An 18,588-nucleotide genomic window follows, 5' to 3' on the forward strand; every position below is an offset into this window, starting at 1 on the left:
AATATCCCATAACTATTAATTTAAAAAAAAAAATTCTCACACGACCATCCAACAAAACTTGCCAGAGCTAATGGAAAGACTAATGAGTAAAAATCGAACCCCGAAATACTGATTAATTCCGATTACAACTTTCTTGCCGGGAAAAAACCAAATTAAACGACAAAAAGGGTTATGTTAAAATTCCACTTTATCTTCTTCTGGGCAGCACAGAAGTACTCCAAGTTCGAGCCTTTGAAATCAAACGCAACTGAATTATGAACAAATTTTCAGACAGAGAAAGCTGAGCAATTTCTCAACCAAAACATCCCTTTCATATGTCGATAATTCGCTGCTATTAACCTCCTTCCTTGAGGAGGTTCATATTTACAAATGATCGAGTTTAAATCAGGAACATGTTAAAAACCTGATACTGTCATAGTTCACGTAACTTTACTGTCAAAAGAGAGTGAATAAGAATGAGCACCGTACTGTGCAGGGCAACATACCCATGCCACGAGATCAACCAAAACCGGGACTTTCGCATGCTTTTATGAGGCACCTATTCGAAAGGATAATCGAAGATAACCTTGGCATTTTTTGAAGCTCTTTGATAGCTGAGTACGTTTCGGCTCGTGCCAAGTAGTTTCGACAGAACAGCAGCGTCAAGGCATTTTTGTCCATGGCATGTGGGCAATTCAGCCTTGATTATCAACTTCTCCAGCACAAGTGCTTCCGCAAGAAGAAACTTAATGAGGGCGAGCAGATGTTTTGACCCAAAACTATTAGCTTCAAAACCGATGATCTCAACTCTCTTGAGATGTTTTACCAAAAAGTCAAAGTTCCCCTTCCGTGATGGTAAAAAATCTCCTTCGTCAAAGTTAAAACGTTCTGCAGATTCTTCAAAGAGCTCACGCTGCACAAAGATATCCCATTTAAGAAACTTAGTTCACATTAGAAGATGATCCATAGGAAAAAAAATTCATCTGCTAACTAAAATTTCAAACAAACAACCATCATTTGTCCACCGCACATGCTAGTTAGTTTTACTTTATGTGCGGCACAGATCAATTTGAGCTCTTAAACTCGTCCATACCATATAACATCATCTCTCTCGAGGTGCTCATATTAGTTCAAGATCCTAATGTACATGGCAGCAAAAGAACCTTCAGTACATCAATGCAGGTTACTTTAAGACATGAACAAAAACAGCTTAATATTGCCCTGTACAAATGTTGAGTTGACTGACAGAGTTATGGGCAATTTTCAATTGCTAAAATAAACACAGAGTTTGAGACTGATCATCTTTTTGTGCTTCCAAAGTTTTAAATCACTGTTTAAACATTCGTGCAAGAAAGAAGACAGCAGAAGAAGTGAACTGAAATATCATAGCAAAGGAGCAAACCTGAAGGGGGAGGTCAGTCAGGACTATGTCTAATTTTTTCAGGCACTGTGAACTTTTTAGCAAGTATGCTATCCCGGGAAGGTCCCATTGGCTAACTGGCCCATGTAGTATCAGGTTCTGACATTTGAAGAATGGAGAAGGCAGTCCTTCCAACTCCAAAAGGGACAGAATCTAAGCAGCGAGCAAGCAACAAAGAAAATATAATTAATATTTCTTTTCCTGTCTTACATGAATAAAGAATAACAAAATTACGGTCCATCCAGATAATCTATCCTTTGATCCTGTCTCCCAGCCTGGAAAAGAGCGATAGGAAACCACAAGCAGAAATAAAAAAGTGAATCTCTTTACGAATCGACAGTATTTACATATGCTTCTCATGTAAAACTTGTGATCTTTGAATGATCTGAAAATTCTATTAGTTAGTCCCATGAGACATCAAATTTCGTTACTGACGGAAGTTTCCAAGTGAATCTGTCCACATTAAAATAATTTGAGAAATCTCTGTAAAAGATATATTATCGAACAACAGCAAAATGTGACAAGAGACCATGATTTGGTTCTGCCAGCCTAAGATGACTAGATCCATTATTCTGTCATATTTCCAGATAAATGACTTTTCTATATAAACTGAAAGACTGAATTGAAAAGGCACACCTTCAAATGATCTATTTATGCATCTTTTTTTTTTTTTTTTGCGAAAATCAAGCGTCTAATAATGTTGTGTTGAGTAGCATCCATAATAATTAACAATATCTAATGGCATTCATTGTCCTCAACAGAGTGATCCCAGATCCATTTATTGGAAATTAAACAGAGGGACGAAGCTCCGCGGTTCGCACGGTTCGCTATATGTTCTTAAATTATAATTTGAAACACTACGAGTAACTATTTATGCAGGCATTCACAATAATGCCGAGAATGCCACAGAGACCTGAGGTCACTCGACCTGGGCAGCAAACACAACCAGACGGTGTAATCACAGACACTTATAAAACGTAAAAATAATGAGCTCGTACCTGCAAGCACCAACCGCCAACGGTAATTGTAGGTACTCCGTGCAGCTTCTCAAAAAATCCCTTCACCAAGTCGCAGCACATCCTCTTTTTATCAGATACAAGAGTTCCAGTTCGAATTCGAATGGAAAAAACTAACTCAGCTTCAGCCAAAGAAGATACATCGTCAAGTCTGAACATGGAATCATGATACCATCTGCCTAATACACGCAGTGACTGCAAATGCGGGGCCCAAATTTTGTCCGGATTAGAGAACCAGTGATCGTTGAGTACCAACTCTTTCACGCTTGTTGAATCTATTATAATGTTCTTCACTCCTTTGCACCCGCGGAACTGAATGGACTCTAAAACAGGACTTCCACTGAAAACTCCCTCAAGTACATCATCACTCAACTCTGAATATTCGATCACCAAAGTCTTAAGACATGGCCACCTAATAATCCCACCCAATGAGAAGCAGCACAAACTGACTTCCAGACGCGCCAACCAACTCAAGCTATACAGGAACTGCGGCAGTTCATACTTTACTGGCGAGAAGAAAGACGGCCTCAGGTGGAGCTCCTCCACAGGGCGTCCCGCCGCGAATCGAAGCCATAGGTCGACCTTGGGGCGGTCGGGCTCATCGTACCTGAAGTCGGTGAGGTGGAATTTCTTCACCGCGGGCGAGGTGCACTGGCTCAGGACTCTGTCGACGAGGGACGGGAAGCCCAAGGCACCAATCTCTCCATCGAAGACAAGGTCGGTGGTGGTGGTCCAAGTGGACCGCCAGCGCTTGGAGAGGACGCTGGTCTTGACGGCGTCTCGGAGGGGCAGAAACGAGAAGATGCGGTGGATCGCGGCGTCCGGCAAGGGGCTGATGAAATCCCTAGGGATACTGCTCCGTTTCAAAGGAGGAGGAGGATGTGGGTTTTGTTTGGTGCGATTCGGCCGGTCGCCGGAGGATTCGCGGTGGCAGGCGCCGTGCACGGAGGTCTCCGCCATCGATTAAAAATTCTAGGGCTTCTGCGGTCGTTCCCCGAGTTTCCCTTGTCCTTTAATGCTCCTTTTATACTTACCCTATTTTAGTGGCAATGTGAAAAAAGAGATATATATATATTGCCGACTGTAAAAAGAGTTTTTTTTTTTGGCCCTGTGGAAAAAAGGAAAAAGGGAAAAAAAAAAAGTTGGAGAACCAAAATTAAACTCAAAGAAAAAATAATTGTCGTAAGGAAGAAGAAGAAAAGAAAAATCGAAAAAAGGGAAAAAGCAAAGGGAAGAAAACAGACTTTTGGTTCTCCTAAATTGAGGTAAAGGCATTGATGAAATCGTTGGAGGTTCTTCGCGTCTTCGATAAGAGCGAGGAGGAGGGGAGACGTTGCGAACTAGGCCGTCGGGTAAAGGCATTGATGAAATCGTTGGAGGTTCTTCGCTTTGTCTCGAAGTCGGGAGGAGGAAATCGGTTTCATTCTGTGCATTTTGGTCGTCCGCCGCAGAATTTGCTTTGGATCACTCCGTGCGTGGGGAAAGCTCTAGGCCATGGATATCATCCACTTCCAGGGTTTTTTCATGAATTTTGCCACCAAAAGAGCTTTGAAGTTGGAGGTTTTGTACTCGGATGGTGAGCAAGCAACTAAAAGACAGGATCTATTTAGACGATAAGCTTGTTTCATTTGATGAAGATACCTTTGCAATAAGACTACTCTTGCAGAGGAAAATGAACCTCATGGACACAGACAACGACTAGAATAAAAAGTCTTAAGCAATCTCAAATCTTAGCGACAGATATTTTGATTTTCAAAAGGTCGAACTTATGATCTAGTTACGCTAGCAAACCCTTTCGTCGGGAAAAAAAATCCCCTCAAGGCTCAAACCCAATTAAGCCACAAAAAAGAAAAAGAAAAAAAGATAGTACTTCTAGTTTGTGGCATTGAAAGCAAACGCGAACCTCTTCCAACAGTGCAGATAAATATTATATCACTAAATTTTTTTGGGCCTAATACCCAAGAAAAAAAAAACTCCAATTTTGTTATTTGTGATAATTATATCCAAAAAAAAATTTGTCTCACAAAAAACTTTAATTTTTACATTTGTCTCAATTCTATCCCAAAATTTTATTTTTGTCTTAATTTTTCCAGTCTAGTACTAAAAAAAATGCTTAACTTTAACATATGTCACAATTATATCTAAAACTCTTTTTTTGTCTCATCAAAAATCTCCAACTATTACTTTTGTCCCAATTATACCACCGTTAGCTTTCCGTTCATAATTACCATTAGTTAATCTTACATGGTATTTTCACGTTGTTAATGAATTACACCTCAACAAAGCTGATATGAAAAAACCTCTAAATTTATCTTCTATTGTTTGCTTCCTCTATATATTACCGGGAGATATAGAGTCATTCATCACAACACGTCGCGTATTTTCTTCCGCACTTAGCAGCCTAAAAAAGGGCTAGACATGGAGATATTTGGACTAACGATCCAAAATCTTGTCATCCTTGAAACCTACTATTTCTAAATTTCAAAGATTCATTGGTAAGTTCGGTGAGAAAACTCGAAGCGCGTACGATTAATTAACGGTAATTATGGACGAAAGGCTGATGGTGGTAGAATTGGGATAAAAATAAAACTAAAAGTTTTTTTATGAGACAAAAAAGAAAAGTTTTGGATATAACTGGGACAAATGTTAAAGTTGGGGATTTTTTTGGCAATTAAATAGGTAGAATTGGGATAAAAGTAAAAGTTGAGATTTTTATGAGAAAAAGTTTTGGGTATAATTGTCACAAATGCTAAAATTAGAGGGGTTTTTTTTTTTTAATATTAGGCCATAAATTTTCTGTTCATCCTCAAGAAGTGCAAATTAGGTACATGTTAAAGACCTAAGGGAAAATTAATTAAAAAAAAAAAGAGACCTAAGGGTAAATTTCAAATAAGTACCCGAAGTATCATCATTTTTTCGAATAAGGGTCTGAATTTAGTCTTGTTTTAAATAAGAACTTGATGTGATTTCATTATTTCAAAGAAGGCCCAACCGAAATGCATTTTGGTCATTTATCTCAAAACCTAATACTGCAGCAGTTCACGTAACTTTATGGTTAAAAGAGTGTAATCTTGATGGGCTTTGCTACACCCATGATGCTCTCCTGACGCAAACCCCAAAATCCATCTTCATCATTTTTATAATATTTGGGTGAGAGTTGGCGCGGCACAGTAAGGAAGGCAAGGCATGGTGTGAGAAGAGAGCTAGTCGTCAAATCCCGGGGGACGAACCATGTCTGCGAGGATGGCGGCAAGGCGCAGCAGCATCGTGAAGATGAACCGTGCGCGTTGTGGCGGTGAGGAGAGATCTTGACTTTGAAGCTTTTCCCGAACGATGTGCTCTCTGTTCATCTTGGGAAAAGTACACTAGAAGTGTCATAACTTGTGTACGGCATTTACTTGAGTGACATAACTTTCAAAACGTTCACTCAAGTGCTATGACTTTAAAAAATCGTTCACTTAAATGCTACGTCGGAGTAAAATCGTTCACTTGAGTGCTACAGTAACTTTTTCGGTATGCCACGTCAGCTTTCCGGTATGTTACAGTAACTTTTCTAGGGTACCACGTCAGTTTTTCCGACGTCCACGTCAACATGGCACTCAAGTGAACGATTTTTGAAAGTTATGGCACTTAAGTGAACGTTTTGAAAGTTATGGTACTCAAGTGAATGCCGTACAAAAGTTATGACACTTCTAGTATACTTTTCCCGTTCATCTCTATTTTATCTAATGCGCGTCTTTCTTCTTCTTTTTTCTTTTCTTGTTCTCCAAGGAGGCGATGGCCATGTGGTGAAGGCCTGTATCTGTCCAAGAGAGAGACCAAAGTAATAAGATGATGGCGGAGACTAGAATTATCAAAATAGGCCACAGACCCATTTCTTAATCATAATTGAGAGGCCGAGTCATCATATGGATTAGTTATGTTTAGTGAGGTTATAAATATGTTTAGAATGGCAAAGCCCAAAAATACATAGGTGTTAAATGGGTTCACAGTTTTATCCCAAACCCAACTCATGTTAGGGAATCTCTCTTCACCCTCTATTAGAAAATAATGAGCACCTGGGATTGTTCCAAGTTCAGAAATGTCTTGGTGGACCCACAAGATGGGCTCGACTTCATTTTTATTAAAAATATCAAGACGATTTCATTTCTTCCCAGTTAATTTTTGTTTTTATTGAATTTGTAAGTTGCATCCGTTAATTATTTGAATATACGCTTCCATGGTTTCATTTGGCATTTTTATTTCAACACGACATGATACGAAATGCGACACTTAATTTCTCAAAAAAGTAGAGAATTCCGACACGTTGGAACACGTTGTGTGTTAAATATGTGTTTGTATATATACAAGGTCCATTATCATGTATTATAAAAATATCAGCAATGAGTTTCTTTTTCTTGATTCACGATTTTTTTTTGTGCCTGGATATATAACTTAAATATATGTATTTTGATAAATTTATATTTTGAACCCTGAAATTGCATAAAATTGACCCCGTGTGTGTCGATACGGACGTGTCGTTGGCGTGTCTGAAACGCTGATCGGGTATTGGTCGCATGTCGGAGAGTGTCGAACTCGTGCGGAGGTTTCGGGAGATTGTCGGTGCTTTCTAGCCAGCAACAACCATATAGACGCAAATTTTTTATCTCTTGTTGTAGATTGGCCGTAACAATAATATTTCATAGCTTTTTGGGAATTATTATTTCATACTATTTAGATATGTCTCCATCTTCATCCAAAGTTCAGAACGCGTGTTTTCCTTTTTTAAATTGTGAAGAAAATCCCGAAGATTTTATGGGGATTTGAGTCTCTGTACTGAGCAGAAGTAGAACTTATGTAGTCGTCTCTTGTCGTTTTGCCAAACCCTAAACGCTTCATCGTCGTGGCGCAGCCAACAGCAAAAGCTTGAAGAATCCTTCATACATGGACAGGATCGAACTACCACGTCCTTCTCTGATCAAGATGAAACCCGAGAGCCAATGGATTACATCAGCCAATTGCCAGACGCCATGATCCTTCATATCTTCTCCTTCTTGACCACAACAGAATCCATCAAAACCAGTGTCTTGTCCAAGCGATGGCGTTCCACTTGGACCTCTAATCCATATATTACTTTCTCTCTACCGGTCGACAAAAGGCCGAAACGGAACTCCAGGAACTTCATACATTTCACAGAAGCTTTCATAGACACGGTACTGTCATTCTGGACCACAACTAAGGTAAAAAGGTTGCTCTTTGACGTTCTTTCCATGCCTCGATGCAGTCGAGCATTGATAGGTTGCTCCAATTTGCTGTCCGGCACAACTTCGAAGAGTTGTCGATGACCCTGTCTAGTGGGCGGTCATCTAGTTGGCCACTCACCGTCTATGTGTTGCCGCATTTCTTGTTCCGCTGCACCACGCTAGTAAGTTTTCACGTGATCTATTGCTGTTTTCCCATGACTGGCGCTGTGAACTGGTCTTCGCTGAAGATATTGCGCATTGAATTTGCGGACATCGATGATGATGCGATGATGAGACTGTTGAGTGGCAGTCCTGTTCTAGAGTCACTTGAGTTGAAATTCTGCCAGGGGTTCAAGCACATTAGAGTTGAATCAAGAGCTTTGAAAGAGTTGGTGATCGATTCTCACGGGACGCGAAGCTTAATCCTGGAAATTTGGGCTCCTTATCTTCTCAAATTACGCCTAGTGGGCAATTCTGTGGGGGCAGGGTTCAAAGTACATGAGGTGTCTTCCTTGGTTGAGGCCGATTTAAATTTCGACTTGACTTATGCACTTGATGCATTCGGTCGGGTTCACGCTCATGGTGATCTTGTCAAAGGGCTTCTCCAGAGGCTGCATCATGTCACGAAGTTGGTGATGGGAGCTGGTGCCTTCAGGTGCCAATTTGTTTAATTTTATGCCTAGATTCGAATTGACCGGGGGTATTGTTTGTTGGCTCGATGATACCATGCTCTTAAACTGTTCAATGAAATATTGTCATCTTCTTCGGTTCAGCAAAACATTAAAACTTCAATACGACCAAAATCTGATGTCCCATAAGAAAAATTTCTTAAGAAGCATCTGCTGGTCGCATGCTCATTTTTTGGGTCTGTCTGCTGTTGTGGGAGAGCATGTCTTATGTATGATCTTGTTTAATGCTTGAACTACGACTGACATGCTTAGGTGCTGTCGCTAATGGACGCGAGAGAATTGCTTCTTCCATCCTTTGAATGTCGGCATCTGACGTTCCTCATTGCAGCGGACCATAAGGGAGTTCCCGGTCTAGCAAAAATACTCGAAAGTTCGCCATGCTTGGAGAAGTTATTCTTACAACTGACTTGCAAACATAGTAGTTCTTGGGTACCAAACTGCTAGAACCTTCTCAATTCAGTTCTAACCCTAGATTTGCATGCACATATATAGGTTGTGAATTTCAGCCTTAGGCCACATATAAACCAGTTATTTCTTTTCTTCTTTTGAGTGAAAATCGTCTTTTGTACCTCTTTCATTTTAATTGACATTCCAGGTTCTCCATTGACATCATGTTAAACCTCGATACTTTTTTGTCTCAGTTCCAATTGTAGCACCCATCGTTTGTCCTAATGTCTTATATTTGCATACTAAGTCCTTGCAGAATCTTGGCCGTCCCAACTTTGATGCAGAAGAGTTCTGGAATTCTCCAAAGCGAAGGATCTACCGGCGTCTGACGCATGTCAAGATTGTTGATCCCGGTGCTAATTTGTTGGCGTGGGAACCTGCTCTTTCCATGCTCAAGTTTCTCCTCCAGAATACACCCAGTTTGGACGAAATAGCGATCAACGGTGCCAATTCCAACCCGTCCAAGGCGATTGATCCATGGGTGCTGCTCGAAGTTGCCCGGATAATTCTGTCGCGTGCAAGGTGTTCTCCGAGCGCGAAGGTCATTCTTAAGTATCCTTCCCAAGGATGTCCTTCTAAACGCGCGCGTAAATCCTGATTTGTTCATCACCACCTATGACGGCTTTTCCCCGTTTAGTTACTCTGGAATTTTAGCCTAACATTTACTGGAGTTCCGGTTACGTGCATTTGAAATATCATCCCTTTGTGCTTGTCCAACTGGACTTGTGGCTCAGCTTACTATCGTTTCATCAAGTGTGTGTCCGTCTCAAAAAATGGCTAGTTTGGCTGTTTATCTCAGTGAATAGCGCAGGTTTACAAGCACTATCTTGTCTTGCACCAACAGCCCAAAGATTTTAGGGCTTTTTTTCAAATTGCATAAAAAAAAATTTATATTTACCAAACAAGGGGAAAAAAAACTTATTTACCGTTTAGGAGTCTGCTCGGCGGTTTGGGTGCCGAGCAAGACAGCGTGCAGAGAGAGAGCAGAGATTCTGCTCTCTCTGCGTGCATGTTGTCTCTTGCTCGGCACTCATAGTGCCGAGCAAGGTAAAAGCATGCAGAGAGAGAGAGAGAGCAGTAATTCTGCTCTCTCTCCGTGCATGTTGTCTCTTGCTCGGCACTCACAATGCCGAGCAAGGTAAAAGCATGCAGAGAGAGAGAGAGAGAGCAGTAATTCTGCTCTCTCTCTGCACATGATGTGTCTTGCTCGGCACTCACGGTGCCGAGCAAGATAAAAGCATGCAGAGAGAGCAGAATCTCTGCTCTCTGCGCATGGTGCAACTACCCGCTCGGCAGATATCTTGCCGAGCGGGTAGGGGCCCCTACGTCGCCAATGCCTTTAATCGGGCGGCGCTAGACGACGTGAAAGGTGCTAAAGCACCTTTCACGAGTGCTACTGAGCCTTCGGCTCTGCTTTAAGAAAAGCCGAAGGCTCTCCGTTGAGAAGCTCATCCACAGAAGCTCCTTTCTCTGCATTTCACTCCTCCAAGGAAGCTCATCGCTCCTTTGCATTTCTGCGTTTCGCCTCTCAGAAGCTCATCTCTCCTCTGCATTTCGCCTCCTCTCAGAAGCTCATCTCTCCTCCGCATTTCGCCTCTCCACAGAAGCTCAACTTTCCTCTGCATTTCACCTCTCCACAAAAGCTCATCCCTCCTTTGTTGAAGCCTCATCCACAGAATCTCTGATTTTAAGTGATCTGGATATTAAGTGAACAGAGTGTGGAGTCCGTTGGGAGCCCTCCCCTCGCTTTGATTAATTTCGGCGAGATTTGTTCTTAATATCCCGACCAAGTTTTAATCAGACTCTCTAAGACCTCATTTCTTGTTTTCTTTTATATAGCTCACGAAGATTTTCTCATATCCTCATCTCCTCGGGTGCCTTTATTGATATTAGGGTTTTATTTTATTGCAAATATTTTTGTCATGTTTAAATTAAATTGGAACTTTTTTATTTTTGCGGAAGGTGAGAAAAAAATAAAGCCAACCTTCTTACTAGTTTGAGGTAAATCTTGTTATAGTTATTTTTTGCGGTTTCGTAAGTATTATTTTATTTATTTAATTATTATTTGTAGATTGAATAGTTGTAATGTTTACGAAATGCGATAAATAAAAAAAATGACCATAATCTCATAAAAATAAATTTTCGGGACTCATTTTTGCAACTACGTCTATATTTATTTTGACGATTTTCAAAATTTAAAAAAGAAAATTAGGAGTGTAAAATGATTTTTTGCGAAAATAAAAAAAAATGTTGATCGGATGGCCCGAGAAGCGGGGGCGGGGTTTGACCCGGTCCGAAAAATATTTTTTTAATAATTTCAAAATTCGAATAATAGAAAATTAGAAAATACAAAATGGATTAAAAATAAAGAACAATCATAAAGACTTTCAAAAAAATGAAGGAAAAATATTAAGAAATTTGAGAAAATGGAAAAATAGCCACAATGAAGTAGCCATAGATTGTTTTGGTTGGTGACTTAAACAAATGACGATTTGCCCTTTGGAAAATTATATCCCAAAAAAATTGTAAGAAATCATCAAAATTAGGAAATGGCAACAATCAACTGGCCATGGACGATTGACGGTTTTTTGGGCGATAACATTTGAAAAATGACGATTTTGCCCTTCCGGCAAATTGTCTCCTAGAAAATTAAAAAAAAATCTCAAAAATTAGGAAATGGCCACAATCAACTGGTCATGGACGATTGACGGTATTTTGGCGGACGAAGTTTGAAAAATGACGATTTTGCCCTTCCGGCAAATTGTCTCCCAAGAAATTCAAAAAAAATCTCAAAAATTAGGAAATGGCCACAATCAAGCGGCCATGGACGGTTGATGATATTTTGGCCGACGAATTTTGAAAAATGACGATTTTGCCCTTTTGGCAAATTGTCTCTCAAAAAATTAAAAAAAAAATCTCAAAAATTAGGAAATGGCCACAATCAGGTGGCCATGGACGATTGATGATATTTTGGCCGATAACATTTGAAAAATGACGATTTTGCCCTTCCGGCAAATTGTCTCTCAAAAAATTTAAAAAAAATCTCAAAAATTAGGAAATGGCCACAATCAGGTGGCCATGGACGATTGATGATATTTTGGCCGATAACATTTGAAAAATGACGATTTTGCCCTTCCGGCAAATTGTCTCCCAAAAAATTTAAAAAAAATCTCAAAAATTAAGAAATGGCCACAATCAACTGGCCATGAACGATTGACGGTTTTTTGGCCAATAACATTTGAAAAATGACGATTTTGCCCTTCCGGCAAATCGTCTCCCAAAAAATTCAAAAAAAAAATCTCAAAAATTAGGAAATGACCACAATCAACTGGCCATGAGCGATTGACGGTATTTTGGCCGACGAATTTTGAAAAATGACGATTTTGCCCTTCTGGCGAATTGTCTCCCAAGAAATTCAAAAAAAATCTCAAAAATTAGGAAATGGCCACAATCAACTGGCCATGGACGATTGACGGTATTTTGGCCGACTAATTTTGAAAATTGACGATTTTGCCATTTTAACAAATTGTCTCTCAAAAAATTAAAAAAAAATCTCAAAAATTAGGAAATGGCCACATTCAACTAGCCATGGACGATTGACGGTATTTTGGCCGATAACATTTGAAAAATGACGATTTTGCCCTTCTGGCAAATTGTCTCCCAAAAAATTCAAAAAAAATCTCAAAAATTAGAAATGGCGACAATCAAGCGGCCATGGATGATTGACGGTATTTTGGCCAATAACATTTGAAAAATGACAATTTTGCCCTTCTGGCAAATCGTCTCCCAAAAAATTCAAAAAAAATCTCAAAAATTAGGAAATGGCCACAATCAACTGGCCATGGACGATTGATGGTATTTTGGCCGATGAATTTTGAAAAATGACGATTTTGCCCTTCTGGAAAATTGTCTCCCAAGAAATTCAAAAAAAATCTCAAAAATTAGGAAATGGCCACAATCAACTGGCCATGGACAATTGACGTTATTTTGATCGACGAATTTTGAAAAATGACTATTTTGCTCTTCTGGCAAATTGTCTCCCAAGAAATTCTAAAAAAATCCCAAAAAAATAGGAAATGGCTACAATCAATCGGCCATGGACGATTAACGGTATTTTCGTTGACAAATTTTGAAAAATGACGATTTTGCCCTTCTGGCAAATTGTCTCCCAAAAAATTCTAAAAAAATCCCACAAATTAGGAAATGGCCACATTCAACTTGCCATGGCCGATTCGGGGTATCTTGGGCGACGACTTTAAAAAAATGACTATTTTTCCCTTCTAGCAAATTATCTTCCCAAAAAATTGAAAGAAATCCCAAAATGTCGTCTAAACCCTTAGGCCTATACTAAGACATTTATTTCATTTGATATATTGATAGTGGGTATGTTAATTTGATAACGTATACGGGGACAATATTTAGGAAATTGTAGTTTAGAAATAATTTCTAATTTATTTAAATCTCGGAATGTCGTCTACATCTTTTGCGATTGTGCTATTGGGAGGCACAATAGTACGAACCGAATATGAAATTGATTACGAAGGCGGACAATCTACCATGTTCGGGATTGCAAACATATCGACATTTGATGAGTTACGTGTGTTGATTGAGAGCGCATTGAATATAACAGAAAACCAGTATATTCAAACAGTGGTGTATAGATATTCGTATGTAACACTCAATTGTGTTACATATGACATTACGGAGGTGCATGATGATGCTACGATTACGATGATTCAGCAATTTACACTTCAGCCGGGTGGTACGGGGTTTTTGCAATTTTATGCAACCGTAGCATAACACCAAATGAGATATGATTTCGCGGAGGAAGTTTCGAATGTTGGTGAAGATGATGATGGTCTACATAATCGGTACGTGCAGGCCAATGATAATGATGATAATGCTGATAATGCTACTGGCGATGATGATAATGCTGATAATGCTGCTGATGATGATGATGATAATGCTGATAATGCTGCTACTGCTGCTGCTGATGATGATGATGATGATGGTGATGAAGAAGATGATCCTTGGATGGACTCCGATGACAATGATGAAGAAGATGTCGGGTGTGACAATATGGAGGCTTACTATAATACGCAATGCAGCAATCCCATTTTGCCGTTGGTACATCCACCGCCTTATTCGGAGATCGACTTTGACATGATGCAAGACGACACAAGAGCCAAGCCGGGCCGTATGCTATTTGATCCATCAAAAGAATTTGATGTTGGCATGTTGTTTCCATCATGGGACGCGGTGCAATTGGCTGCAAAAGAGTACTCCCTTAGGAGAAATCAAAATTTTCGCGGTTATTTGACAAAGAAAGACGAATATGTGATAAGGTGTGGCAATCCAAATGGACCGTGTGGTTGGAGGCTCCGCGTGATTGCTAAATCGGGTGGCATGTTTTGGAAAATAAGTAAATATAATGGGCCACATACATGCAGTTCTCCGCAAATGTCACGGGATCATCGGCACCTTGACCAAAAGTACCTCTGCAGCCAAATAGAAGCAATAGTCGCCGCCCAACCAGATATCAAAATCAAGCCACCGATGGCGGAGATTCAAGATAAGCTGCAATTCGAACCTACTTGCCATAAAACCTGGAAGGCCAAACAAATGGCTATCGCCGGACAATTTGGAGATTGGGATGAATCATACAGTAGGTTGAGGACGTGGATGATCGAAATAAAGAGTCGGAATCCGGGTTCACATTTTGTGATCGATGATCATATCAACCTAGATCAGGGCTGCACGGTTTTCAACCGGATGTTTTGGACTTTCAAGCGGACGATTGAAGGCTTCGCAAGTTGTCGTCCTGTGATTTTTGTTGATGGTACATTTTTGTACGGAAAATACGAAGGAACCCTCCTTTGTGCGGCCTCCCTTGATGGAAATAATCATATTTTCCCGTTGGCATTTGTTGTAGTTCATTGGGAAAATGTTGATAATTGGACTTGATTTATGAATGCATTGCGGAGATATGTCACTAGGAGAGATGATATTTGTGTAATATCGGAAGACATATCGGTATTCAACGAGCAATGGAGATAGCACGGTGGCGTCCTCCACATGGCCACTATAGATATTGCATTCGGCACGTTGCCAGCAACTACAATAAACATTTCAAAAATGCCGAAGGGAAAAAACTTATTCAGGTGGCGGGTAAATTCTCAAATTTGTAAATTTTAGGAAAATACGTATGGAAAAATTTGAGTATGAAGTACTAATTAATGTTGTAATGTACAGCTTACGCGAACCAACGGCAGAAGTTCGACCAATTCATGAGCCAAATTAGGGAGTTCGATCCAGCCACAGTTGCATGGTGCGATCAGATTCCAAGAGAAAAATGGACAAAAGATTATGATGAAGGGAGGAGATATGGATCGATGACGACAAATTTAGTCGAATCGGTCAACGGGATCTTGAAGGGTTTCCATGGTCTACCAATAGCAGCCATGGTCGATAAGATATTCTATCGGTTGGTGCACTATTTTGATAGGAGAAGAACAATGTATAGGATGCAGAAAGACAACCGGTGGAAATATACGAAATTTGTCGGTGTCACGCTCCAGCAGAACAGTCAAAAAGCAAATAGGCATGTCGTCACGTGTTTCGACTACGATAGAGACGTTTTCGAAGTGACAACCGGACGTGACGGATCCAGAGGTTCAGGGGGCCACAAACACATAGTGCGCCTACACTTGAGAACGTGCACATGTGGAAAATTTGAAGGACTGAAAATCCCATGTTCACACGTAATGGCAACATATCAAGCGTATGACATTGATTACGAACCATACGTAGATGAATGGTATACTTTAGATAAAACCCTTCGGTGCTATCGGTATATGTTTAATCCGTTGGGGCATCTTCATTACGAGCTTGAACCCGACGAGCTGCCATTAGTGCCGGACCCGAGTCGTATTCGGAAGAAAGGAAGGCCCCGTACATCACGGATCCGGAATGAGATGGATTGGAGAAGCGCGAGCAGCAGCACTTCGCGAAATCATTGCACACACTGTGGAAAATCAGGGCACAATAGGAAAACTTGTGCACACAGATCGGTTGGAAAGTAGATAATACTTGCTCGATCCTTACGTATTTCGTTCCTATGCGTTGTAAGGATGATCGTATTTCTATGTTATAAAATCTCTTTGTCTTTTGAAGTCATCAAATGAATTTCTTCATATGGGAAAAAAAATTATATTGCTTCCGCTTGCGCATATCGCATCACGTTAAGTCTATCGCCGTATCGATCCTGGGAAATAAATGAATAACGGATGTTGGCGCGTAAAAAGGACATGGGGCGTGATAAGTATCATGAATTTGTTGTAATGTTATAATATTATTATTGGATTGATATTTATGAAGTTAATTTTTCCTGGATTTTTACATTATATATTTGATTTTTTTTGTAATGTTATAATATCACAATTGTACGATATTTATTCAGTTTATGTGTTCCATGTTATATATACATATGTGAATTTGTTATAATGTTATAGTATCACAATTGTGTAGACATGGCACAGAGTACTTACATTCAACCGGGCCCAGAGGATGATTCACTACTTATCGGGCAAGCCCGATATAGATCTCGGGCTATATGGGACGCTAAGGTAATTGAAGATTTTTCAGTTGATCTGTACTTTGTAACAATATCATCAAAATTGCCACTAACTGTTCATGTTACATGTCACGGATACTTCCGACAGAAGCCCTTCGATGTCGGCGAGCGATGCTACATGTAGGTGATCTTGATCTGCGGATAGTCCCGTATCTGCAAGTTTCAGGATTTTTTGGCGTTTATTTGATGGGATTCGTGCAGCTAGATTGGCATTTAATTACTGCATTGGTCGAGCGGTGGAGGCCCGAGACCCACACCTTCCATATGCCGGAAGGTGAATGCACTATCATGCTGCAGGATATTGCGGTGCTTACATGCTTTCCTATAGATGGACATGTAGTTACTAGCTCCAGTATTGTGAATTGGGCCACTATGCGTGACGATCTACTCGGTGCTCACCCGGCCTGGTTGCGGGGCACACGGATCGGTTTGAGCTGGTTGAGACAGCCTTTTGAAGAGCTTCCGCCGGACGCCAATGACGTCACCATAGTGCAGCATTCCCGGGCTTTCATTCTCCGTTTGTTAGGAGGATCTATTTTCTCGGACAAATCGGGTGCCCGAGTTAGTTTGCTATTTCTTCCATTATTGGCGAACCTTAACGTCCCTACGCAGTATACTTGGGGTTCAGCAGCACTTGTATGGTTGTGCCGAGAGTTATGTCGTGCAACCAACCTAGAGGCGAAGCAAATGGGCGGTGCCTTACATATACTGCAGATTTGGGCGTGGGAGCGCTTCGGATGTGTCTCCCCATCCCCGACGGTTGAGGTTCCTTTAGGACTTGCACCTTTCGGAAGTCGGTATGTGATCTATTGCATTTTTAGTTCGTGCGTCATTAATTCCTTCTAGTGCGTATAATATATGGAAATTGAATGCTTTTTGTTTACGCAGTTAGAGTCAAGGTCGAAGCACGACGGAGATCTCCACGCATACGTTGGTACATCTGCGCTACCAACTTGATAGATTGGCATATGAAGATGTAAGTAATGATAGCAACGAATGAGTTTAATATAATGTTAGCTTTTAAATTAATTCTTCATTTAATTTCATATGTTTTATTATGAGAACAGATTATTTGGGAGCCCTATGGTGGCGACATTCTGGAGAATGTACCGGCTTACGGCTTGCGGGGACGGGATATTTGGAGGGCTCGTGTGCCACTCATCTGTTTTTGGATAGTTGAGTGGCATTATCCAGATCGTGTACTTCGCCGATTTGGTATGCAGCAGCTGATACCTACTCCTCCCGGCGATCAGAAAGCCTTGCATGATATTGACAATAGGCCACTCGGGAAGGATTGGGCAGCTAAGCACGGACGATGGATCGCTATGTGGGACGGACGTATTGAATATATAGTCCATGCTGATCCTGCCACGGAGGAACTCCACTTTCACTCGGAATATATGGAGTGGTTCCGCAGACATACACGGAAGTGGATTTCTATTACGGGAGCTGCAATGGGTTCAATGGTTCGTGCAAATACTTTCAATTTAATTCATTAACTATATTTTTGCTAACATAAGTTATTGTAATTTTATAACATTTGTTACTTGTCATATCATTACCGGGGTGATGGCGTGGAACAAATCTTACGTATATTAAATTCACGTCCATCTCGTCGGACTTGGGGAGATGTGGGGAGGATAGCTAAGGCAATGCTATACACCCAGCATGAGAAGAGGCGTCTCACGATGATGCCACCACCCCAACCAGCAACTACAGCGGCACCCGTTGGCCCTCACGATGACGATCCCTTTGAGCCTGTTCGGTCGACCCGGAGGACTCCTCGAACTCATGTAGTTGACGATGCTGTCCCTTACACCTTCGAGTATCATACAACGAATTTCGCTCCGGGTTTCACTTCAGGATTAGACCGGATAGGTTTCAATCTTGGATTCACCCATTTTGCTGCCGCATTTCCCGAGGGATCTACTTTTGCATTTCCCGATCCGGAGACTCCAGCTCCTTCTCCTACTTCGTATGTATCCGATTTCCCTCCTTTTTATTCAAGCTTCTCTGCAGAAGGATATGTACCGTCAGGGCGGGGCATATTTTCACAAGATATGCCTTCATCATCTACACATCCTCCTCGGTCGGATCCTCCTCCTCGGCCTCCTCCTCGTCCGTACAATACTAGAGCCGCCGAGCACCGAAGAGAGCCACGTTGCGGAACGGGAGGTCATGT

The 18,588-nt window shown here is 40.9% G+C and overlaps 1 protein-coding gene and 1 pseudogene across 1 annotated transcript; one reads left to right on the forward strand and one right to left on the reverse strand.

Moving 5' to 3' along the window:
• Nucleotides 1–538: 538 nt before the first annotated feature.
• On the reverse strand, nucleotides 539–3,375 carry LOC125314364 (F-box protein At5g03100-like). Its single transcript, XM_048276487.1, has 3 exons — nucleotides 2,398–3,375; nucleotides 1,382–1,552; nucleotides 539–886 (listed from the first exon to the last, which is right to left on the reverse strand). Exons 1-3 carry the CDS (start codon nucleotides 3,373–3,375, stop codon nucleotides 539–541), a joined length of 1,497 nt encoding a protein of 498 aa, XP_048132444.1.
• A 317-nt stretch (nucleotides 3,376–3,692) lies between these two features.
• Nucleotides 3,693–9,454, forward strand: LOC125314003 (annotated as a pseudogene).
• The last annotated feature ends 9,134 nt before the right edge of the window (nucleotides 9,455–18,588 follow it).

This window comes from Rhodamnia argentea, chromosome 3 (genome assembly GCF_020921035.1).
Source record: "Rhodamnia argentea isolate NSW1041297 chromosome 3, ASM2092103v1, whole genome shotgun sequence".
NCBI lineage: Eukaryota > Viridiplantae > Streptophyta > Magnoliopsida > Myrtales > Myrtaceae > Rhodamnia > Rhodamnia argentea.

Excerpts from the sequence above, each read along its gene's own strand:
- LOC125314364 (XM_048276487.1), bottom strand. The coding sequence starts at position 3,375 with ATGGCGGAGACCTCCGTGCACGGCGCCTGCCACCGCGAATCCTCCGGC. Across the intron at positions 1,553-2,397 it reads TTGGCGGTTGGTGCTTGCAG|ATTCTGTCCCTTTTGGAGTT; the intron begins GTACGAGCTCAT and ends CTCGCTGCTTAG. Across the intron at positions 887-1,381 it reads TGACTGACCTCCCCCTTCAG|CTCTTTGAAGAATCTGCAGA; the intron begins GTTTGCTCCTTT and ends GTGCAGCGTGAG.